This window comes from Sinocyclocheilus anshuiensis, unplaced genomic scaffold (assembly GCF_001515605.1).
Source record: "Sinocyclocheilus anshuiensis isolate Anshui unplaced genomic scaffold, SAMN03320099.WGS_v1.1 scaffold4, whole genome shotgun sequence".
Taxonomy (NCBI): Eukaryota; Metazoa; Chordata; class Actinopteri; order Cypriniformes; family Cyprinidae; genus Sinocyclocheilus; species Sinocyclocheilus anshuiensis.
Window position 1 is genome coordinate 1,501,394 of NW_015554075.1, and position 20,321 is coordinate 1,521,714.

At 36.1% G+C, this 20,321-nt stretch overlaps 3 protein-coding genes across 10 annotated transcripts; 1 reads left to right on the forward strand and 2 right to left on the reverse strand.

Moving 5' to 3' along the window:
- Positions 1-268: 268 nt before the first annotated feature.
- Positions 269-3,888, forward strand: LOC107668944 (Purkinje cell protein 4-like protein 1). The gene is made up of 3 exons (XM_016461013.1): positions 269-387; positions 2,133-2,187; positions 3,209-3,888. Exons 1-3 carry the CDS (start codon positions 379-381, stop codon positions 3,358-3,360), a joined length of 216 nt encoding a protein of 71 aa, XP_016316499.1. The 5' UTR covers positions 269-378; the 3' UTR covers positions 3,361-3,888.
- A 2,529-nt stretch (positions 3,889-6,417) lies between these two features.
- LOC107668936 (uncharacterized) lies at positions 6,418-14,103 on the reverse strand. Of its 4 annotated transcripts, none has more exons than XM_016460997.1 (21): positions 14,033-14,103; positions 13,480-13,549; positions 12,347-12,400; positions 12,117-12,221; positions 11,971-12,030; positions 11,672-11,737; positions 11,478-11,546; positions 10,528-10,599; positions 10,341-10,388; positions 10,168-10,233; positions 9,957-10,031; positions 9,782-9,853; positions 9,627-9,695; positions 9,499-9,552; positions 9,217-9,279; positions 9,078-9,140; positions 8,869-8,943; positions 8,740-8,776; positions 8,491-8,542; positions 8,004-8,418; positions 6,418-7,864 (listed from the first exon to the last, which is right to left on the reverse strand). In XM_016460997.1, exons 4-21 carry the CDS (start codon positions 12,204-12,206, stop codon positions 7,271-7,273), a joined length of 2,040 nt encoding a protein of 679 aa, XP_016316483.1. In that variant the 5' UTR covers positions 12,207-12,221; positions 12,347-12,400; positions 13,480-13,549; positions 14,033-14,103; the 3' UTR covers positions 6,418-7,270. The 4 variants fall into 4 exon arrangements, with proteins under 4 accessions (XP_016316483.1, XP_016316480.1, XP_016316481.1 ...); XM_016460994.1 differs by having other exon boundaries at positions 11,965-12,030; XM_016460995.1 differs by lacking the exons at positions 13,480-13,549; positions 14,033-14,103 and adding an exon at positions 13,102-13,150 and having other exon boundaries at positions 11,965-12,030.
- Positions 14,104-14,382: 279 nt separating this feature from the next.
- On the reverse strand, positions 14,383-19,857 carry LOC107668938 (apolipoprotein L6-like). 5 transcript variants are annotated; one of them, XM_016461002.1, is made up of 11 exons: positions 19,597-19,857; positions 18,425-18,493; positions 18,141-18,212; positions 17,878-17,943; positions 17,016-17,090; positions 16,830-16,886; positions 16,695-16,754; positions 16,070-16,147; positions 15,950-15,989; positions 15,727-15,778; positions 14,383-15,653 (listed from the first exon to the last, which is right to left on the reverse strand). In XM_016461002.1, exons 2-11 carry the CDS (start codon positions 18,479-18,481, stop codon positions 14,819-14,821), a joined length of 1,392 nt encoding a protein of 463 aa, XP_016316488.1. In that variant the 5' UTR covers positions 18,482-18,493; positions 19,597-19,857; the 3' UTR covers positions 14,383-14,818. The 5 variants fall into 5 exon arrangements, with proteins under 5 accessions (XP_016316488.1, XP_016316486.1, XP_016316487.1 ...); XM_016461000.1 differs by having other exon boundaries at positions 18,141-18,215; XM_016461001.1 differs by having other exon boundaries at positions 18,141-18,215; positions 18,425-18,621.
- Between the last annotated feature and the right edge of the window lie 464 nt (positions 19,858-20,321).

Genomic DNA, 20,321 nt, shown 5'->3' on the forward strand with positions numbered 1-20,321 from the left:
GAGGGAGAGGGAGAGAGAGGGAGAGAGAGAGAGGGAGATTCTGTGGAGCAGCAGCAAGAAAATGAGCTCCTGATTGTTTTATCTTTAATGTTGTTTTAAGACAAGAGAGACATTCAGTTTTGATGAATTGAAGACTAGAAAGACTTCCTACAACCAATATTACTTGAAAGATTTTAAATTAACCAAGAAAAACAGGAAGAGGACAGCTAGCTGAGAGTGGCCCAAAAGGTCATACAACTGCCTCAAAAGAAAAGAGAAGAAGCACTCGGACAAAAAAAAAAAAAAAACGGAAATTTCGATTTCATTTATTTAGTGTTTCAAAGTCACGCTACAAATTATCCCGCGAACCCAAAACGATATTCGACTTCTCTCAGAACTATGAGTGAGGTAAGTGTTCATTTGTTATTTTAAATCTGATAAAGCAGATTAATTTAAAAGTTAACATCTATAACATTACGTTCAAGGTAAATATATTCTTTGTTGAGGCAAAAAAGGATTCAATAAATTCAATAAAAGATCAGATTGCTTAGCTGTCAAGCCCTCCAATTTCTCTTCAGTAAAGAAGCGAAATATAAAAGGGTTGTGTTTTTAATCTTTACTAAAAATAAATTAGAGGTGGGTTTACAACTATGCCATCTACTCTTTATAAATGTTACAACTTTTACATTTTACAATGCTTTTTACTCAATGAGAAAATATAAATCCTTAGATTTCCCTGTTTTAAAATGAAAGTGTGGTGCTTTACATTCTTTTGTGCGTCCCATTAATTGGCAATTAATAAGTGGCTCGGGGGAGCTTGACCTTGCTGATATGAGCTTGGCTAATTAGCAGATGGAGATTGTGCCGTGAGGCTTGTGTGTATCACTGATGTGTGAGAGTGAAAACAAAGAGCTGGCTGAGGTAATGTAGCAGAGAAAAAGTAATAGCCAACACACTGGGAGCCAGCTGGCTGAATGGGATCTTTCACCCCCTCATCATCAAGTCTTTTAAGTGTGAAAGCCAGAAGTGTGAAAAGTCTTACCTCCATAATACTCATATAACCTACTTTTGGCAAAGTATAAGACAGAAAATAAACAACAGAATGGCATATAGCCTACCAAGAAAACAAAATCTCTTGAGACAAAAGTTGTCATGTTTTTATGCTCAAAGGGATTTCATCTGACAGCTCAGAGAGTGGTGGATGTATGCTTTAAAACCTACTAGAGAGAGGAAGACAAGGCAAGTTCAGAGTTAGGGTAAGGTGAAGAGGTTCTTTCATTTAAAAAAAAAGGGGGATTATAGAGGGAGGGCTGCAGAGATTTGCATTTGAAAGAGTCCTTGAAGCAAGAGAGTGGATAATATATGTGTGTGTTTAAGCAATGTTCTATTTCGTTCTCTCTTGATGACATTTTGTGCTTTACAGAAGCTATGTAAGAAGTATTTGCAGTATATTACCTGCTAAAAGCAAATATTATACAGATTTTTTCAGGTTAATTAACAATTCATTGCTGAAAGTACACATTAAAGTGACGCAAGAAATACATGAATTAAACTGACACATTTTGGATGTCAGTGTCTATATGAATAACTAAAATCTAGGGCATCATCTCAAGGCTAATTTGTTTTCGTAATTGAAGAAGCAAGGTCACAGATATACTGAATGCATTTTGGCCTCAAGTAGTTTACTCATGCTGTGCGCATTGAAAAGGCAACATAAGGATGGTGACGGATTCTATCTTCAGCAAAAATACAAATGCACACTTTTATTGAACCTATATCAAACAGATAAACATGATATTTGGGAACCTCATGAACCTTCAACTAAAAATGTCAACAAGGATAAATTAATTTTAAAAATAATATCAAATATACACACACATACACACACACTAAGCTTGCATGTTATGGCGATCCTCTCCAGTGCCACTGTTCCAGATTGCACACAGAATTGAAAAAAGGAGGATTAAACCGATGGGGATTAAGGGGTCTTTATCGCTCACTGTCCTAACACACGACTCAGAAAGCCCATATCAGCTTTTAATTTAATGGCAGAACACGTAAAAAATTCACAAATGTTGTTTTGTTTATACTGCATGTATGAATGCTTTCACACAACGTTAAACCTGCTGAAAGTTGCCGTCTCTTTCCTGCAGAACAGTTCATCTGATCCTCCCAACAGCACTCAGGGGCCCACCACAGATAAAAAAGGTGCGTTTATGCGTTTCATTACACCATGTTTGAATTGTTCATAATTGACTTCTTGAAAACTCCTCCATATTTTGTTCTCCACCAGAACTGTACGGTTACATAAGGCCAGGTTTATACAAGTGTAGCCAACCACAAAACAGATGTCTACTAGTCCAGTCTGATTGTTATCTGTTTTTACTATTTTTATCATAAAATATCAGTTCAGTTCTCGCTCTCTTAACAAAAAAGCACACACGAATACCCACGAGAACTGAAGCACACATTTACTCTAGAGACAGTTCTTTATTGCATATCTAGTGGAGGTTGGTTATTCCCATAAGGTCAGGGTGTATTCAGCTGACTTACCCTTTCATCTCACAAAAGCCCTGACGTTGCAAACCGCATTAGCTAATTAAATGAGCTCGTAATAACTTAAAGGGATATTTCATCTAATAAGAAGATATTTTGAAGAATGATTCAGCTGGTTTTGACCTAGTGTGACCTGTCGGTATGATGCATTATATCTGTTTCCTTCTTTTCAAGACAATTAAAGCTTTAAAAAAAATAATTACGGGGTATTACTGATATATTTTAAGTTGTAGAAAAAAAAGTGAAATATCTTAAGCTTGTTTTAACCACAGGCCTTTTTTTTTAGCCATTTAACCAATAACCCATTCAAAAAACTCATTGACTTTGGGTAGATGGAACCGGAAGTGATAAAATGTTAACTAATTTCCAGGTTTTGGCCCTCAAAAATACATAATTTCTGCAGCACATCCCTGCATATTAATTTAAGATACAAGAAAATATTTTAACATCGAAACAAATAGACACTTCAGTTTTAACTATGAAAATATGTTCTGATTAGAGATATTATAATGGTTGCATATTTTACAGTTCTGTGGTATGAAAATGTATAAACAATTTATGTAACAGGATTTAACCTGCCTGAATTAGGACACACTGGCTTAAAAAAAAAAGTGAGAAATCCTTTTACTATGTCATCGACATTGTCAGTGTTTCTATGTCATGTGCCCCTCAGCCCCCCAGGAGAAACCGGCGGACAAAGCGGGGAAGAACCCTATGCAAGAACCTGAAGAAGAGATTGACATTGATCTGGATGCACCAGAGACGGAAAAGGCAGCTTTGGCAATTCAGAGTCAGTTCAGACGCTTCCAGAAGAAAAAGAAGTAGAAAAGGGAAGTATGAACGAAAGGATCCGTGCAGAGGACAAAAAAACCTTCCGCAATATTCGAAATGGAAAGAAATTTAATAAGGAACAAACAGAGAAAAGGGAAAAGTCAAGTGTGGGTGGGAAATTAGGGGTTTGGAAAACAAATGATAGCCCTGTGGCATCAACATGCCGGGTTGAATAGAGTTTAGGACATAAGAATAGAGAAGGATTTTCACTTTAAAAGACATTGCAGATTTTATTCTCGTTGTATTTGTCTAGATTTGTCTCAATCCTTTCTCTCCTCTCCTGTAGACATAAATATAGGTAGGAATGTGTTATTGACATGCGCAACACACATCTATCATTTAATACAGTATATTTAGTATATCATCGATGCAAAATGTAATTTATATAAATGCAAGAATTCAAAGGGCAGTAATGACCAAACGGTGCACTGCACCTACAGTAAAACATGCTGGTGTGAATTAGCATAGATATGAAGTAGATTAGTTGTAAATGTATTCTTAGAGGTAGCTCTTAATTGTTTTTTTTCTTTCAAAATGACGCGTTTGAAAAATAAAGCAATCTCTGTAACACCATTATCTGTTTAGCATTAGTTGACTACATTAACATGGACTAACAATTAATTACTTCTAATGCATTTATTAATCTTAGTTAATGTTAATACATTATTAAAAGCATTAACAAAGATGAATAAATATATTAACAAAGGAACTGCTTGTTGTTATTGTTAGTTTAATGCATAATTGTAAAGGTGCTAACGAAATTTCTTTATATCAACCGCATACTAAATAATGATTATTTGATAACAGAAAAAATATAATAACCTGACATTAACAGAAGAATTAGCAATAGCAATATCTTGCATATTTCTGCATTTTGGACAGGTATTTAATCAAGACATTGTATAAAATGAAGTAGCTTGTTATTTTCAAATTGATCCCTATTCATGCAATTGGCCTTGAAATACATGTGAAACAGGTATAACAAGTATAACATTTTTGCTCAATTTACTGTATTTTACCGGCCGGTTGAATTTAGCTCAAGGTCGAGAACCTTTTTAAGTCACGTCATACTCAATTAAATGAGCATAATGCCTTTAATTTTTGCTTTATTGCCAGTTACAAGCATGCAGCGAGATCCTTGAATTTTTGGTGAGTCAAATGAAGATGATTATCAAGGAAAGTGTACCATTTGATCTATTTTAAGTGTCTTTCTCCTTCCCCTATAATTAAAGCGGTCTCTACAGATATTTCAGAATAGCTCATAATAATGAGAGCAGATAGACTCATGATTATCTCACAGTTAGTGGGACAAATGATGTCTGTAATTGCATTTAGACAGGTGTGATGAAAATGTCATCTGTGTTTGATCGTTTTCAAATAGTTGCTGGCAATGCAATAATTTAATACATATGTCCTGTATTGCCCTGTACTTCTTTTCCTGTGCATGTGCTTATGTGTGCTTAAGTGCTCTAACCCACACTTGTTTCTTTTTTCTGTGTGACTCAGTCTAAAATATATGCTTCAATAGCAAGAACTGTATGTTCTGAGCTGAATTGTATGTCCTAGGGGCAGTGAGTCCATGGTTATATAAAGTAAAGAGCATTATATAACATTAGTTTGTTTCTTACCATCAAACCTATTTAATGGATACTGGAAATGCATATTGCTTGTAGGCTGTAGTAGTATTTATTTAAACTTGCGATCTAAAATAATGTGTTTAAACAGAACATTAAATGCAAGCAAAGCATTAAGCACAAAGTGAAGGGTAAAAAAAGTTCTTGATTATTTCTACTTGTTATTTATAACCCAAAATATTAAGCTATTTATAGCTTTATAGCTAGTTTGCTGCTGTCCCCTGCAATGAAGCACATTCAAGAGTTAATTTCAGCTTCATTTGAACATTTAATGAATGCACATTTAGGCTACTTATGTTTGGGTGCTGATGTGTAGGACATGCAAATGTTTATCTTGTGAGAGGAGATGATGCTGTCATACTTTAATAGATACTAAAAAAACAACAACAACTAAAAACACTTAATAGCTATAAACTATATAAATACCCAAAATACCAAACATATACAAACATTTTCTTCAACAGCAGAGGGCATTCTCTCCCTTTCTTTCAGTCTTAGGCCTATGTACACACAAGCAGAGAAACATGAGGCCCTGTCACAAATGCAACAATTGATGTGAAGAGCAAAGCTCGCATGCATTAAAAGTTCATGAGACTGTATAGGGTGTCCCATTTGTCATTTGAGGTTGCAGAAGAGTCCTCAATCCCACCTCTAGCTGTGATTTATGGCTCTGCTGCAGGTGGATTTTATCAGAGGCGCTTCAAGGACCCTTCAATGTTAGCAAAAAAAAACAAAAACCTCAACACTGTTTTTGGATGCCGTGAATGGAAGTAGGAGATTTTGTTGTCGATAGATAGATGCTTATCTCGATTTCGGAGTACGCTGAATAAACTTGTGAGGAAACATCTCACAACAATGACTCGACAGCCTGTCGGCTAATCTTCAACATGTTTGCCAATAAACATTCATTTTGGATTGAATAAATTGCTCTTTTATAAGAGAAGGGTTAGGCTATTTATTACAAAATAAATACAAAAACGCATTTTGCATTCATTAAAAAAAATACACATTTTAGGAAGCATTTTTAAAAATAAATGTTAAATCATAAACAAACTACCTATTAATAGACTAACAGAAAACAGAAAATGCTTTTTTATAAAAAAAAATGATATATTTACAAAAAATGAATAATACATAAAAATAACAAAAATACATTACATCTTTGCTGCATAAAGCCCAGCATAAAAACTGTTTTTTTTTTTTTTTGTGGGCAGAGAGGAGGAAATAGGATTATAATCCAAATTTGTGTCACCTGCACATACCCCAAAGATTCATGTGTTGGAACACATGAACTACCCACTAGGTCAGCTCCAACAATTGCTCATTTAAAGTTCTCGCACTCATAAAGAAAATAAATCTAGATTTACCGAATGCCTTTTTACCTACAAATGATAGTTAGTTGTGCACTCTGTCATTACTGGTTTAAGGTGGATCCCTTTTTTTTTTTTCCACAAGAACAATTTGATTAATGTAAAGCCACAAAAGAATGCTTCATGGATATATTGCTGAAGGAACTGAAACAAACAGATTTCTGTGTGTGTGTGTTGTAAACCACACTAGCCAATTGTGAGAATCTTAATTATAGACTACAGGCCGTGGGAAACAGGTTGAGGGTAAAGTTTCTGACTCAACCCTTATGCTGTGTAAGCCCTTCACATTTTTACAGTGGTCTGTTTTTTCACACACATTCTCATTCATTTATTTATTTACATTGTTTACAAGAGTGAACATTATTGATACACCTTAAATATCAAAGTTTAGTGGTTTGTTTTAAACCTACAACCCTAAAAATTAATTTAGAATTTTTCGTCTGCATACTTAATGGTGATTACCATATTTAACATTTTTTCAGTTAAATAACAAGAATGTTGATTCTCGTGTGTAGCACACAGGAAAAAAAGATGCATGCTGAGTGGCATCAGTTTGCATCCACTGGTATTTATTTAAAGAAATGCAAATCTACTTGTTTTTCTCTTACTTCTTACTATATCATCTTTGATTTTCCTGAACAACACAACATGAGTGTTTATAGGCTTCTTTTCTTTCTGTCTCATTAGATTCCTCTTATAATCTGTTTTCAACCCCTTAACATCTGTGTAAATTCTTCTATTTTCTATATTCTAAATCTTTCCAGGTCCTTTCAATTCAACTGCTTTATTCCTTCCCACTTACCATTTTTCATTTCAAATCTTTCAATTTAGTGCTTCTGTTGTTTCCATATGTTGGCTCACTGATAAGACCCTTTATCATTCACTCATCTCTTTGACTCCTCATTTTATTTCTTTTTTTGGCATCTCTTTCTCAGCATCTCCTCTCTTGCTTCGGTTCATTTGCTGCTGCATAGTTTTCTGGTCAATTTTCTCCTCCAACTGATCTATTTCTTGTTCAAGTAGAGCCAGTTTAACAGGATTTGACTCACAATGGTCTTCATCCTCCTCCTCTTCCTCATATTCTTCCACTTCAATTCCATCCATGGTCTTTTGAAGCTGAGTCTTCACTTTGTTTAGTTCTAGTAGGCCATGTTGAAGCTCTTTGCAGACTTCTCGGAGCTTGGAGGCAAATTTGGTCTTAGCACCTTTGCGAAGTTCATTGGAGTCTTTGGCGAGAAAGAAGACATCCAGGGCAAGGAAGAGAGTGGACATGACCCCTGTGGTGATACTGACGGCCTTGGCGGCTTTAGCAGCACCTCCAGCAACACCTAGAACTTTCACAGTGTTGATAAGCCTATCTGTGTTTATCATAAGGGCTCTACCTGCTCGTCCACCTTCCTTCATCACATGCTTTATGTTACGACTAAGACTCGTGTTGACCACACTCTCAGAGTACCTCTTAAAATCCCATTCCTGTAGGGTGTTCATTCCTTCCTACATACACAAAAGAAAAAATCACATCAATCAGACAGAAAGACAAATAGACAAACAGATGGACTGATAGATCAACATACAGAGAGAATGATAGCCTGGCATACAGACAGTTGACACACAGATGGAATGCTAAACATACCTGCATGAACTCCAGACAATCTCTGATGTCACTGATCTCATTCTGGTAGCCTTGGATCATCTTCTCCACCTTCTTGCGATCCATCTTGGATTGAACCGCATCGGTGATGTTAGCTGTGGCTGAGGTGATGCTTCCAGCTGTTGCCACACTGACACCCACCGCAGTAACGATAGTGGAAGTGCCAAAGGTGAAGGGTGCCAAGATGAGTCCAGTAATGGTGGCTATGCCCCCTGCCACACTAGCTACGCCCCCTCCAACAGCTGCACTCACAGTCTTCTTATGAAAGCTGTCAGCAGTGTCTGCCAGAGCAAGCAACTCTAAAATATGACGTTGCAGAGATGCCCCACGCTGGTTGAACAGACTGACAAAGAGACGGGCAGCCCTGAACACACGGTCTGCAGCAGCCTCGACAGCCCTGACAAAACATAAAAAAAGATCAGTGGAGGCGATTAGACAATGATTTTAACTTAAATCCACATTTACTCACAGCTCCTCGTCATCCTCCTGAAAATGTGCTGTTTCATTCCATTCACTCCAACCTGTCAAAAGTCAGTAAGTCAAATGAAGTTGCTAACAGTGATCTAAACTAGATATAGTAACAGGGATGAGGGACAAAGATTAACCAATCGTCCAACTGATTAATTTTAGTCAACTTAGATTAGGAGACTAGTCATTTTTGAAAACATGTAGTTTTGCATATCCATAATAGGTAATCAGGTCATTTGACCCAACTCACCCTCAACAGTTTTCCACCAGTCCATCAGGTCATCATCCTGTGAAAAGAGAGCAAGAGAGAAACAAAAGGTTAAAATATATATCATAATTAACATTATTGCATAATAATGAAACAATAATGATAATATACCTCATCTGTCGCTAAATAATTTAAATCTGTTGGGTAGGCAGCCATCTCCAGTGGCAGGATTTCAAAAGTACAGTCCTGTAACATTCAGAGAATAAGAAATTAATTATTATGTGATGGCATAATAATGTGTCAAATAAGTCAAGGACTGCAATAAACTCCAATGTCCATAATGTACACTCATTCACATACTCATTGCAACAATAACTCACCTCATTTGTCCCCAGTTGCTGCATTTCCATTGGCTCCTCAATCATATCTTCTTGATCTGAATCCTATACAGATTTTAGAGTATGGCAGTTGTTTTGATGTAAAATATCAAGTGATCTTTTACAAAAGTGTTAACACTACCTGCGTACTGGATGAAAATGTGGACATTCTAGGTAGAGTTCTCTTCACTCTAAATGACACAACCTGAAAAAATGTGAACAGCACATGAGTTACTTCAGAATGTGAACTGACACTGTAAATAATTTCAGGTGCAAACAAAAAGTCCAATTCCACTACTGTTTGTGGCAAGTAGAATTATGGACTTAAATTTCCTACAATATTCCTGCCTATGTATGCCACTTTTGTGACCTTCAGAAGAGAAAACAAGTACTGCTCTATTTAGAAAGTGAGAGAGAGGCTTACTTTGTTATTACTGTTAGAGAGTTTCTTGTCATGGTATTTTCTGGGTACAGATTTCTATCAAATAGAAGAAACAGTTCAGCATTTGTTTCACAACATCATCTACTTTGCAGGCAACTTAAAATCTTTACCTTTTCAACGCCAGTGTCCAAGAAATTATAATCCCAGTCTGTAAATTCACTGTGCTCACTTAGCGGGTCCTACATATCGGATAAACTGTCATTTTAATTTGATTAAAAATGGTATAAAATCTAAATACAGTAATAAGTAGAGGAAGATGCTCTACCGTTTCAGCAGGAAAACGTAACGCTGGTTTTGGGGAACTGCGGAAAGTGCCACTTAGCTTTGCTGAGTTATCCTGCACAAAAAGGACAGTTATTGTCAATAGCAGGTGACTAAGCAATTACAATAATATACATATATCTTACTATATAATATAAATAAAAGGTTGTGATAAGCACCTTTAAGTTGTTGTTGGAGAGATATAATAGATTGTCATTACAGGCCAGCAGTTTAATGTGTAACGGTGGGCTGTCCTACAACAAGAGAGCTTGTAACTATTGTGCATTATCAACAGGAAGGCAAGGAGTAGCAATACAAAAAATATACAAATCCTACAGATAAATAAAATAGACAGTCATATGTTAATTATTTTTTGTTGTAGCAATATACCTCTTCAGAAGTATCCTCAGCTCCTCTAGGAATTGTTTTGAGAAAATTAAACAGGGAATTTCCCTCCTAATGAAATGAATCCGAGAGTTAGAATGACATTTTGTGTGACTTTGAATTCATTATACATGGCCAATGTGATTGTTGTTACTGAACCTACTGCCATTGTGACTTACAAGATTGTCACTGCCTGAAAAATCATAATTTTTCAATGCTGGTTCTTCCTGTAAAGAGACAGAAGACCAGCACATTATGCAAAGCTACAAGAATTATATAAAAAATTAGACAGTATTGCAAAATGTAATTTTTAAGACATTAATTTAAGAATAAATGATTGCATCCAAGGCTGCAGTTTTGTCACACCGTGGTGTTGTTGTTTTGTGTTTTGTTGTGATTGCCAGCTGAGAGTTCTCCATGTTGTAATGATGGCTCTTCCTGTTAAGAAAGAGAGGAAGGTAACATCAGACATACAGTATTTGTGAGCTAAACCAAAGACAAGCTTCAAAATTGCAGGTTGCATTATTCTGTGTAATGTGCAACATCAAAGCATGATTTTACTGACTGAACTGTAAAAAAAAAAAAAAACTGACCACAATTATAGCAATACATTTTATACAGTTTACTGTATGTTTTTGTGGACACAGGGTGGATCATCTGAGCTGTTGTGGTGTCCTTAGAGCACTAAATACTTATTTTTAAATCCAAACATATTGTGTCATTACAAACCATGTGATTCACACTGGATATTCAGTCTAAGGTGTGATGTCATGTGATGTTAGGTGTACTGTAATCACAACAAACCTTATTGCTGTGTTGGCTAGACAGACTGTCAGTGGTGGCAGTGAAGCCATCCTGAGCCAAATCTCTTATAAGTTTGCATTATCTTTCATATAAGATCATAATCGTTAGCTTAAAATGTATGTGCCACTCTACAGGCATCTCATTTGACCATGAGATTCCTCTCCTGAGGGTTTAGCTGATTTGTGGTCAATTTCACTGAGGAAGTCTCTTGCCTCCCCCTAGTGGTAAAACATGGTACAGTTTCATGGCCTGACACTAATACTGATACCTGATACTAACTGTGTGATGTAATGTCATTTTTATCTGCAAAGCATGTAGGCCTATGTAAGACACAATGGATGAAAATAGCAACATTCTGGTACCTCAGTGCTGTTGACTCATGTTCAGGTCATTTCAACACTAATAACTGATTATATATGACTATATGAAATAGCTTCAGTTGTCTGTCATGAATAAAAATATTGGCTTAAATTGACTATTTTAATGTCTAAAAGCTCCACCAGAAGTTTTACCTCTTGTGCAGGGAGTCTCGTCCACGTTTTAGTTATTTTAAACAACCGGCTGAAAATGGCAACGTTCCCCTGATAAATGAATGAAGAAAATTTGCATTCTATAAACATTTTCATCATAAAAAGTGAAAACTATGAATCGGATATAAATTTATACCATTTATGATAAAAGTCAAGTTTATAATAAGACGACAGACCTTTGGGTTATCGTTGCCCGATGGATGATCATTAAGAGCCGACAGTTCACTCTCAGTTAGCTTGTTCTGGGAAAAGATTAAATTATTCTTCTCAGAAACATGCCACTGCTATATTTACTGTATAGATTCTACATATTACTAAATCAGATCCTTCCTTGCAATCTGCCTATATTTCAAAATGTTATTTATTGTAAAGCAAAATCAATGCAGATTCAGAACAGTATTCAGAGAAATCAAACCATAACATTAACTCTCAAGTGCATTAAGACAAAACATACATTAGCTTTACATACATTAACCTTAATTTTGCTGTTCTCCAACAGACCATCATTATTGCTCGCGAGTTCACCATTCTCATCCTAGAGAAGAAAAAAAATAGTCAACTAACCGTTGCCAATGAAAGCCCAGATATTACGAGAGAGTCTAGTTACATCAAACTAATTACCTTAGTGTGAAAGCTTCCTGTTCCTACACCCTTAAACATGTACTGTCTCGCCTCAGATGAGCGCTCAACTACGTCTGAAAGCCTGGACATTGAATCTGCTTTTTTCTATAGCACAAGCAGAGGAAAAAACACACCGCAAAACACAAATTGGAAGGTCATTCATATATGTGGTTGCTAAAAAGTATTTGCGCATTTAATTGTGTTATACAATGACATATGATATTGCTCACCTGAATGATCTGCTGTTTTCCTCTGAATTAGTCACTGTCTGTCAACTTTCACACCTATGGAGGAATATTCACCACTAGTGAAGTAAATTCTACTTACAAATCTGTTAATGCAGTTTATTTTTTAAATATCATGCTTTAAAATCACCTTGAAAGCACATAGCTTTTTTTGTATTTTCTGAAAAGCCAATCTAATTAGTTAATCTTTACAATATTCTCATACTATTTAGAATCATTCTAAAATATTGTGCCTTTTTTTGCTAACATACACAGTCAATATCTTACATTTACACATAAACCTATAAAAAGAGTTTTCTCTCGCTTTGATTTTTTTGCTCTATGTCATTCACTGGACATTTTCTGGGGTGGACTCTTCTATTCGGGATTCATGTCCATGGATGTTATTCTGCCAGACCAGGCCCACAGAGAGTAAAATTAATTATCACAACCAACTTCTTTCACAGATTATGAAGAAATGGACAATCATCTCCAGACATTTTTTAGTGGTTCATTAAATAGTTCATGACTTCCTTTTAAATATCTATAGTTCAAATAATTTCCATAATCACTTCCATAATAAATGCTTAATATACATAATAAATGCTTAATAAAAATGCTTAGCCTTTTTTTGCTTATTTTTCTTTCCTTTTTCCATTTTTTACATAATCTTCATGTTCTTAATTTATAATAAAAATGTGTTTTTCTTTTTTCTCTCTTTATTAGACACTGTATTAAATGTATTATACAAATAAACTTACCTTGCCTTTTCATGTCATAATTGAACAGGTACTGGAAACATTTATTTCCCGAAATGCAACAGACATTCATAATCAAATCTCTTGTCAATATTATTAGACCTATCTCGCAGTCAGATTTTAAAAAAAAAGGTAAAAGAAGTCTATATATTCTTCCACTGTTTTGTGGACTATTTGTGATTAGCTGACATAAAGCATTAATGGAGTTAGGTTGACTAAATTGTATTTTGTGTTTTGAGACTTGAGAATCTGCTTACTCCCCACTTTTTTGTTTTTAGTGTTTGTGCTTAAATGGTAAAAATCCATCAATTATTTTAGCAGTGTCATGTATGATGCCCTGACAAAGAGTGATATTTTATTATCATATGACTGTATCCTTACCTCATTTAGGGGAGGTCTGAGCTTCCTGTTTCAGTTTTCCCTCTGGAATCACAATTGCACTTCTCCATTTCTAACATAAGAAAAAAAAACATGTTTACACAATGTATCATGGTAAAATAATGTAAACTATAATTATGAAGCGTTACTCAGGTAACACTGCACATGAGTGCACTGTAAAACCATCCTCAGAGTCGGGAGCGCCAGACACTGACATAATTCATGATGACAAACAACTGCAAACAGTAGGCTACATACGCGTCAACGCCTCGCGTTCCAGGGCTTCATTAAACGTTCGTTAAGATGCGCTTTGGTTTGCTCACTTTTTATTATTTTATTTTCAAACAATGTAGAATTATTTTTCTTTTTCGAGCTGACAGCTTGTTCTGTCGTTATTGTGTATTTTTCTAGTCTCAGAGAATGCGTCTGTTCTGGAATGACACGTTGCGCGGGCGAGACAAACACAAAAGACTCTTACCGAAACTTAATAGTTTATTTAATTAACATTACAGAACTGACAATTCGTGACGATATTTCACCGTACTGTTTTGCCTACCTTAGGTTCCCATGCGTACTTCTACAGAGAAACGGCCTGTCAAAACTTTGTCAAGCTCCGCCCGCCGCCCGGTTAATCTGTGTTGAGTAAAGACAGCACAGCGGGGCGGTTGAGCAGGGTACTGTGACGTCGGTGAATCATATCTCTTCACTTCCACTAAACGAGTAACAAGTAATGTTTGTTACTTTTGGCCCAGGTACTGAGTTTTATTATAACAAATTAACCTCTTTTTTGTTACATAAAGTTCACGTTAAAACCGCCTTGAAAACTTTTTAGAAAACCCATAAAAGTTATTGGAGAATAAATACAAACTGAAACAAGCACAACCTACTGCAATAATCACTGTGTGAAAATATATTTTATTGGTTTTTAAAATCACTTTAAGACTGTCACACAGTTGTGGTGACATTTCAACCATCAAAAATGTTGACACAGACAGACAGACAGATAGACAGATAGATAGATAGATAGATAGATAGATATGTGTATCAGTGACATAAATATTTGGCAATGGTAAATTTGCAAGTAATTAAATGTAATAAATAATTAACTAACTAATGTTCTTTATCAGGTTGTTTTACAAAAAAATTCACAAAATAGCCTTATAAAAGCAGCAAATAACAAGCAGTGGATATAAAGTCATAAAAACAAAATAAGATCCCGAATTTCCTTTGCTGTCTAATAAGGAAAGTCAGTAGCTATAGTTCTAGAACCATATAATTTTTTTAGATATATCATCTAGTCTGAAAGTAAAAAATAAACTCAGGGCAGTGTTTACAGAGCTTTTCAAGATGGTTTGTCTTCTTTCATAGTGGTGGTCAACCGCAACTCATCTCGGATTATGTTAAATTCCATCAAGCCCTCATGCAGCTGATCTGCCACCTCTCTAATCTTGGCAGCAAATTCTGATTTTGCACCATTTTTCAGCTCATGGGAGTCCTTGGCCACAAAATAGATGTCCATCCCGACAAAAAGCCCTGTCAGAACACCTGTGGATATACTAGCGATCTGCACAGCACGTGCCGCAGTGGTTCCGGCCGCGTTGGCTATCTGCATCACACGCATAATCTCATTGGCATTGGTGAGAATAGCTTTGCCCGCCATGGCGCCATCCTCGTAGATATTGTTGAAACAAGGGAAGTCTTGATTATATGCATGCTTCTTCATCTTATTCCGGTTGAACTTGCTTAGGTTTGTAATGCCTTGCTTGATAAACTTCATGCATTTGTTAAGGTCAGCCATCTTCGCCTGGTAGTCTTCCACAATGCGCTCCACCTTCTTGCGATCCAAAGAGTTGTTGACGGTACTGGATATACCAGCAGATGCAGAGGTAAGACCACCTGCCATGGCAACACCCAGACCAACCGCAGTGACGATCAGAGAGGTTCCCATTGTGAAAGGTGCTAAGATGAGGCCAGTTATGGTAGCAACACCTCCCACAGCACTGGTGGAGCCACCAGTGATCTGGGCAATCTTGGTTTTCTTGTTGAAGCGGTCCAGGCCATCAGCAATGGCATGCAGGTCGATCACGTGCTGCCACAGTCCTTCTGCCCGTTCTGAGAAAAGTTTGTTGAACACACGTATGCCCTTTTGCACCTTTTCAGCTGTTACAGCAAAAGCCCTGAGAAAAAGACAATTGGTCAGTCAAATGCACTTTGTCATGTCACATGCACACAGAATGAATTGGGAATTACTTGGCTTCCTCTTTCTCTGTCATGTTGTCACATTTGGGCATGTCCTCCCATTCTAAATTGGTAAAAACAAAAAGAGAGGAAAATAACTAAGAATATCATGTCCAGATCATGATGGACCATCTATCAGAACTTTATTAAGAATGAATTACTGTTAATTAGATTACATAATAAGTATGTGGGGTGGGTGTTTCTGAAAGTGGACAAACAGGGTAGGAAAACTCACGTTCCACAGTGTTCCACCAATCCATGAGGCCATCAAGTTCCTGTGACAGACATATTTAGGATGACTAAAAAATTGTATTTTTAGAAAACAAAGGCAAGGATCTTTATTTATAGAACCAACCTCCTCATCTTCTCTCTGAGTTTCACTTAAACGGAACTCATCCAGCCATTCCATGAGGGACTTCTTGGGGCCTTTAGTCTTAGGGGGAAAAAACAACAACAACAGAAAGTAGATTGGACAACTACGTGTAAAAGGGAACTTGAAGGGAAAATTCCAATGCAGAAACCAACAGAAATTGCAGAAGTTGTGAGTAAAGTAGGAAGGTAGTGTGTTTGTGTGGTTTTGTTTTTTGTAACAGGTTGCAAAAATCACTATTTGGTGTTGTAAGCTGATTTTTATTTTTTTTTTTAGCTTGATGAGTAAAAAAATAGTAATTGTTCATTTTTTAATTAAGATGCAAAATAACAGAAGCACAGAATGCTTCCTGTAGAGACACAACTTTTCTTATTAATGTTTGCAGACATATAGAATTCCACTTCTTTTTTTGTGCAACTGTTAGGCAAGCCATGTTGCATGGCTCATTTATTGTCACCTGACCTGTAGAGTAAAACAGTTTATGAAGGCCTCAGTGGGTTTTTATATTTAGGATACCACATCTCTCAGTTCTCATTCTTTGCCTGGTTGAGTCTTGTTTTCAGTGTCACAAGAGTTATTGATTAAAAGAACTGCTAGGACATTACAGCACCTCTGCAAGGTCACTGCCACTGTCTCCATTTTGGTTTCCATTCTTCTGAGTTGTTTTGTTCTGAAATAACAGCACATGGTTTCATTAACTAACAACTGTGAGCATATTAAAAAAGTAAACATGTAAAATGTTTACCTTTGCTGCAATCTGGGGCATAAATGGATTTCTGGGTTTCTTCTTTTGTCCTTTTTGCTGTAAAAATGTCATATGGTTTAAAGCTGTTCGACTGGGATGAAGTCCAGATCACCTGTTTTGGTTCTCTGAAAACATGCAATGGTAAGGCCATCAGTATTTACTCCAAATGGTAAAATGGGTGCTTACTTTTGGATTTTCCTCTTCTCCAGGTGTCTCAGCCACTTTGTCAGACTTCTTTTCCATGATTTCATTGCTAGTGTCCTGTAACGATGAGTAGAATGCATATAACCCTATGATTCAGAAATTACTTTAAAAGTGTTTATCTGGCCTATACTCTGTATTTATGAAAAAAGACAAAGAAAATACAGAATGCAATTGATGACAGAATACAAAATGATAAACTAACAGAAGTGCCATTAAAAAAACTTTAGTTAACCTTTCATGTTTACCTGACAAAACAGCACAATTTGCTGCATGTTTCAGACAAGTATTTAAATTGTAGCCTCACAATTTGCTTTGTTATTGAACTACTTTATTCGACCTCTGCTAGATGATCTTATAGAACAATTTGAGTCATATTCCACCCAGCATTCTGATGTGCATGTGTCTACTTGCCTTTTATCTTTGGTTACTGCTATTTAGGCTACGCCAATAAAAAAATCAAAAAGTATTGCTGAAAAAGCCCAAAGGTATGCTCAAAGAACAGCTTCCATACCAAGCTAGACTTGCACAAGATTCCTAAACAAACAGCAGCAACTTCACCAGTCTGTTACAACATGTTTTCAATTAACCTCAAAGTTTAGGAGTAATGTCTGTATATATAAACCTAATCGAGTGTTAAAGTCTTAAGCCTTTTTTAATAAACAAACAACACAGGAATGTCACAAGAAATACATCTACAAAAAATCATGATAATAATTTTCAAATAAATATAATAATACTGTAATTTTTTATTATAAAATATTATAAAAAGAATAAAAGAAAAAGCAAAAGCAGTTACATTTTCTTTACATCAGAAACCAGTGCAGAGATGAAACTGTTTATTTACCTGCTTATATGTTGGTTGGCTCTCAACATTAACCAGCTCGTCTGTATCTAATCCAGAACCTGTATCCTTGGTATAAAAGAGAAAAGTGCATTTTAGACAATAAGCATTTGATTAAAATGCCCATGCCTTTTGAAATTGACTGGATTAAAGGCAGCCCTAAGAGCCACCCAAAGATGTAATAAATCTGAGCTGTAATATATGTATTTAGCTGGCAAATAATTTACAAAGTTGCATCTTTAAAAAGCAATGAATGCCCAGCCCACCTGCATAGATTTTGACTGTTTATCCTCAGGTTTCTCACAGGGCTCCAAAGACTGTTTTGTTTTTTCCATGCCCTGCTGGGGAAGCAGATGTCTTCCTATTACAACATGTTTTATCACCTATAAGAACTAGTGAAATTACAAAAAAAGATCAAGTATGTGGAACATTAAGTAAGGGTTAACTAACACACAACACATGGAGCATGCAATACATGTCAGTGTGTCAGTAAGTGAAAGTGAGAGGGACAGAGTACAGACATATAAAAGGCAGACAAGGTAAGACTTACTTCAGTAGTGGAGTGATCGCCACAGTTGTCATCAGTTTTAGAAAGTTCTGTGTCCATTATTAGAATGTCCTAGTAAATGATCAAGAAAGGACTGAGAGTCAGATGAGCAAAAACAGGAATATTAAACACTCATTGATGTTGCGGTCAGACAGGACATCATCACATGCTGAAAGTTGTCTTTGAACTGAGAGGTCATCCTAAGACAGAAAGAAAAAGCTTTTTTTGTTGAAAAAGGACCTTCATGAATCAACATTATATGCTGCAGGGCAGAACAGACCCCAGATCAGCAACTTCAGGAATTATAGAAGTCAGTAGGCTATATGCTCACCAAAAATACAGTAAAAAAAATTATACAAATATTGTGAAATATTATTATAATTGTAAACAACAATTTAAAATGTGATTTATTTCTGTCATGGCAAAGCTGAATTTTCATCGGCCATCACTCCAGTCCTCAGTGTTAGGCTACGTGATTCTTCAGAAATGATTCTATATAAACTCAGTTTATTGTCAGATTATAAACCATAAAACACCAAGAGACATGTATGCACTAAAACCGCTTCTGAAATTCTGGCATACCTAGGTAAAACATGGATATATTGGGGACAAAATAGAGGTGACAGCAAGGGTATTTGAGAAATGAAATCAAAGTAACGGCTGTTAGTTAGTTAGTCCTGCTGCCTCGTGCAAATTTGTCAACATCAACAGAGTCAAGGCAAATCACTGGATTTAACGTTAACTTATAACAAATACACGCATCCATGCCTGTCCCGGTCTTTTCCTGAATATGACAGTGCTTTCCCACCATACATATTAAAGTTTGTATAAGCACTAAAACCGCTTCTGAAATTCTGGCATACCTAGGTAAAACAAATTAAAATAGAGGTGACAGCAAGGGTATTTGAGAAATGAAATCAAAGTAACGGCTGTTAGTTAGTTAGTCCTGCTGCCTCGTGCAAATTTGTCAACATCAACAGAGTCAAGGCAAATCACTGGATTTAACGTTAACTTATAACAAATACACGCATCCATGCCTGTCCCGGTCTTTTCCTGAATATGACAGTGCTTTCCCACCATACATATTAAAGTTTGTATAATTTGTTAAAATAAACGGCACAAAAAATGCAGTCGTTAAAAGTTCGAATAACAAGACATGCCCTAACGTTACTTACCACACACTTCCCAGAGAAAAAAATGCCTTAAAGGAGCAGGGCGAAAGGGAAAAAAATCTGTGGTCTGTCTATGAAATTAAAAAAATATACAACTGTAGGCTAATACTGTAAACTGTTTCCATGGTCTTTCCTATTAATGTTCAGCAGTACTTGTTGTCTTGCAGTGTAAAGTAGCGAATGTTATTAACTCCGCCCTTTCTTGCCGTGTTTGTTGTGTCTGTAAATCCATGGACGGCAGTCAGGTGGTGCTAGTCAGGCTTTCTTCACTCAGAGACTGCTAGTGTGTGAGAGAGAGAGAGAGAGAGAGAGAGAGAGACCTACTTAACCTGGAAAAACCAGCATTGTCTTGCTGGTGATGCTGGTCTACCAGCAAGGTCTCAGATGCTGGTCTCCCTTACGAAAAAGAAGTTTATTCAAGTGTGCTATTAGTATACTTCTTTTAAATTAAAACATAGGAAAGTATACTTTTAGTCTACTTTTTATGTACTTCTCAGAAATGGGCTATATGTACTTCTCAGAAATATACTTAAAATGACATTTAAGTATACTTGACTTATACTTAGAAAAAGTCTAAATATATTTTAGCTATAATTGTGCTCCTAGAATCTGTGTTTTCATTGTTATACTGTAGGGGGCGCTAGTACTCATCTTCTGTACAGAATTTCCAAAAATCACAAGTGAAGAAGAAACCGAACCAACAGATGCTTCCACATGTATTCTAACAC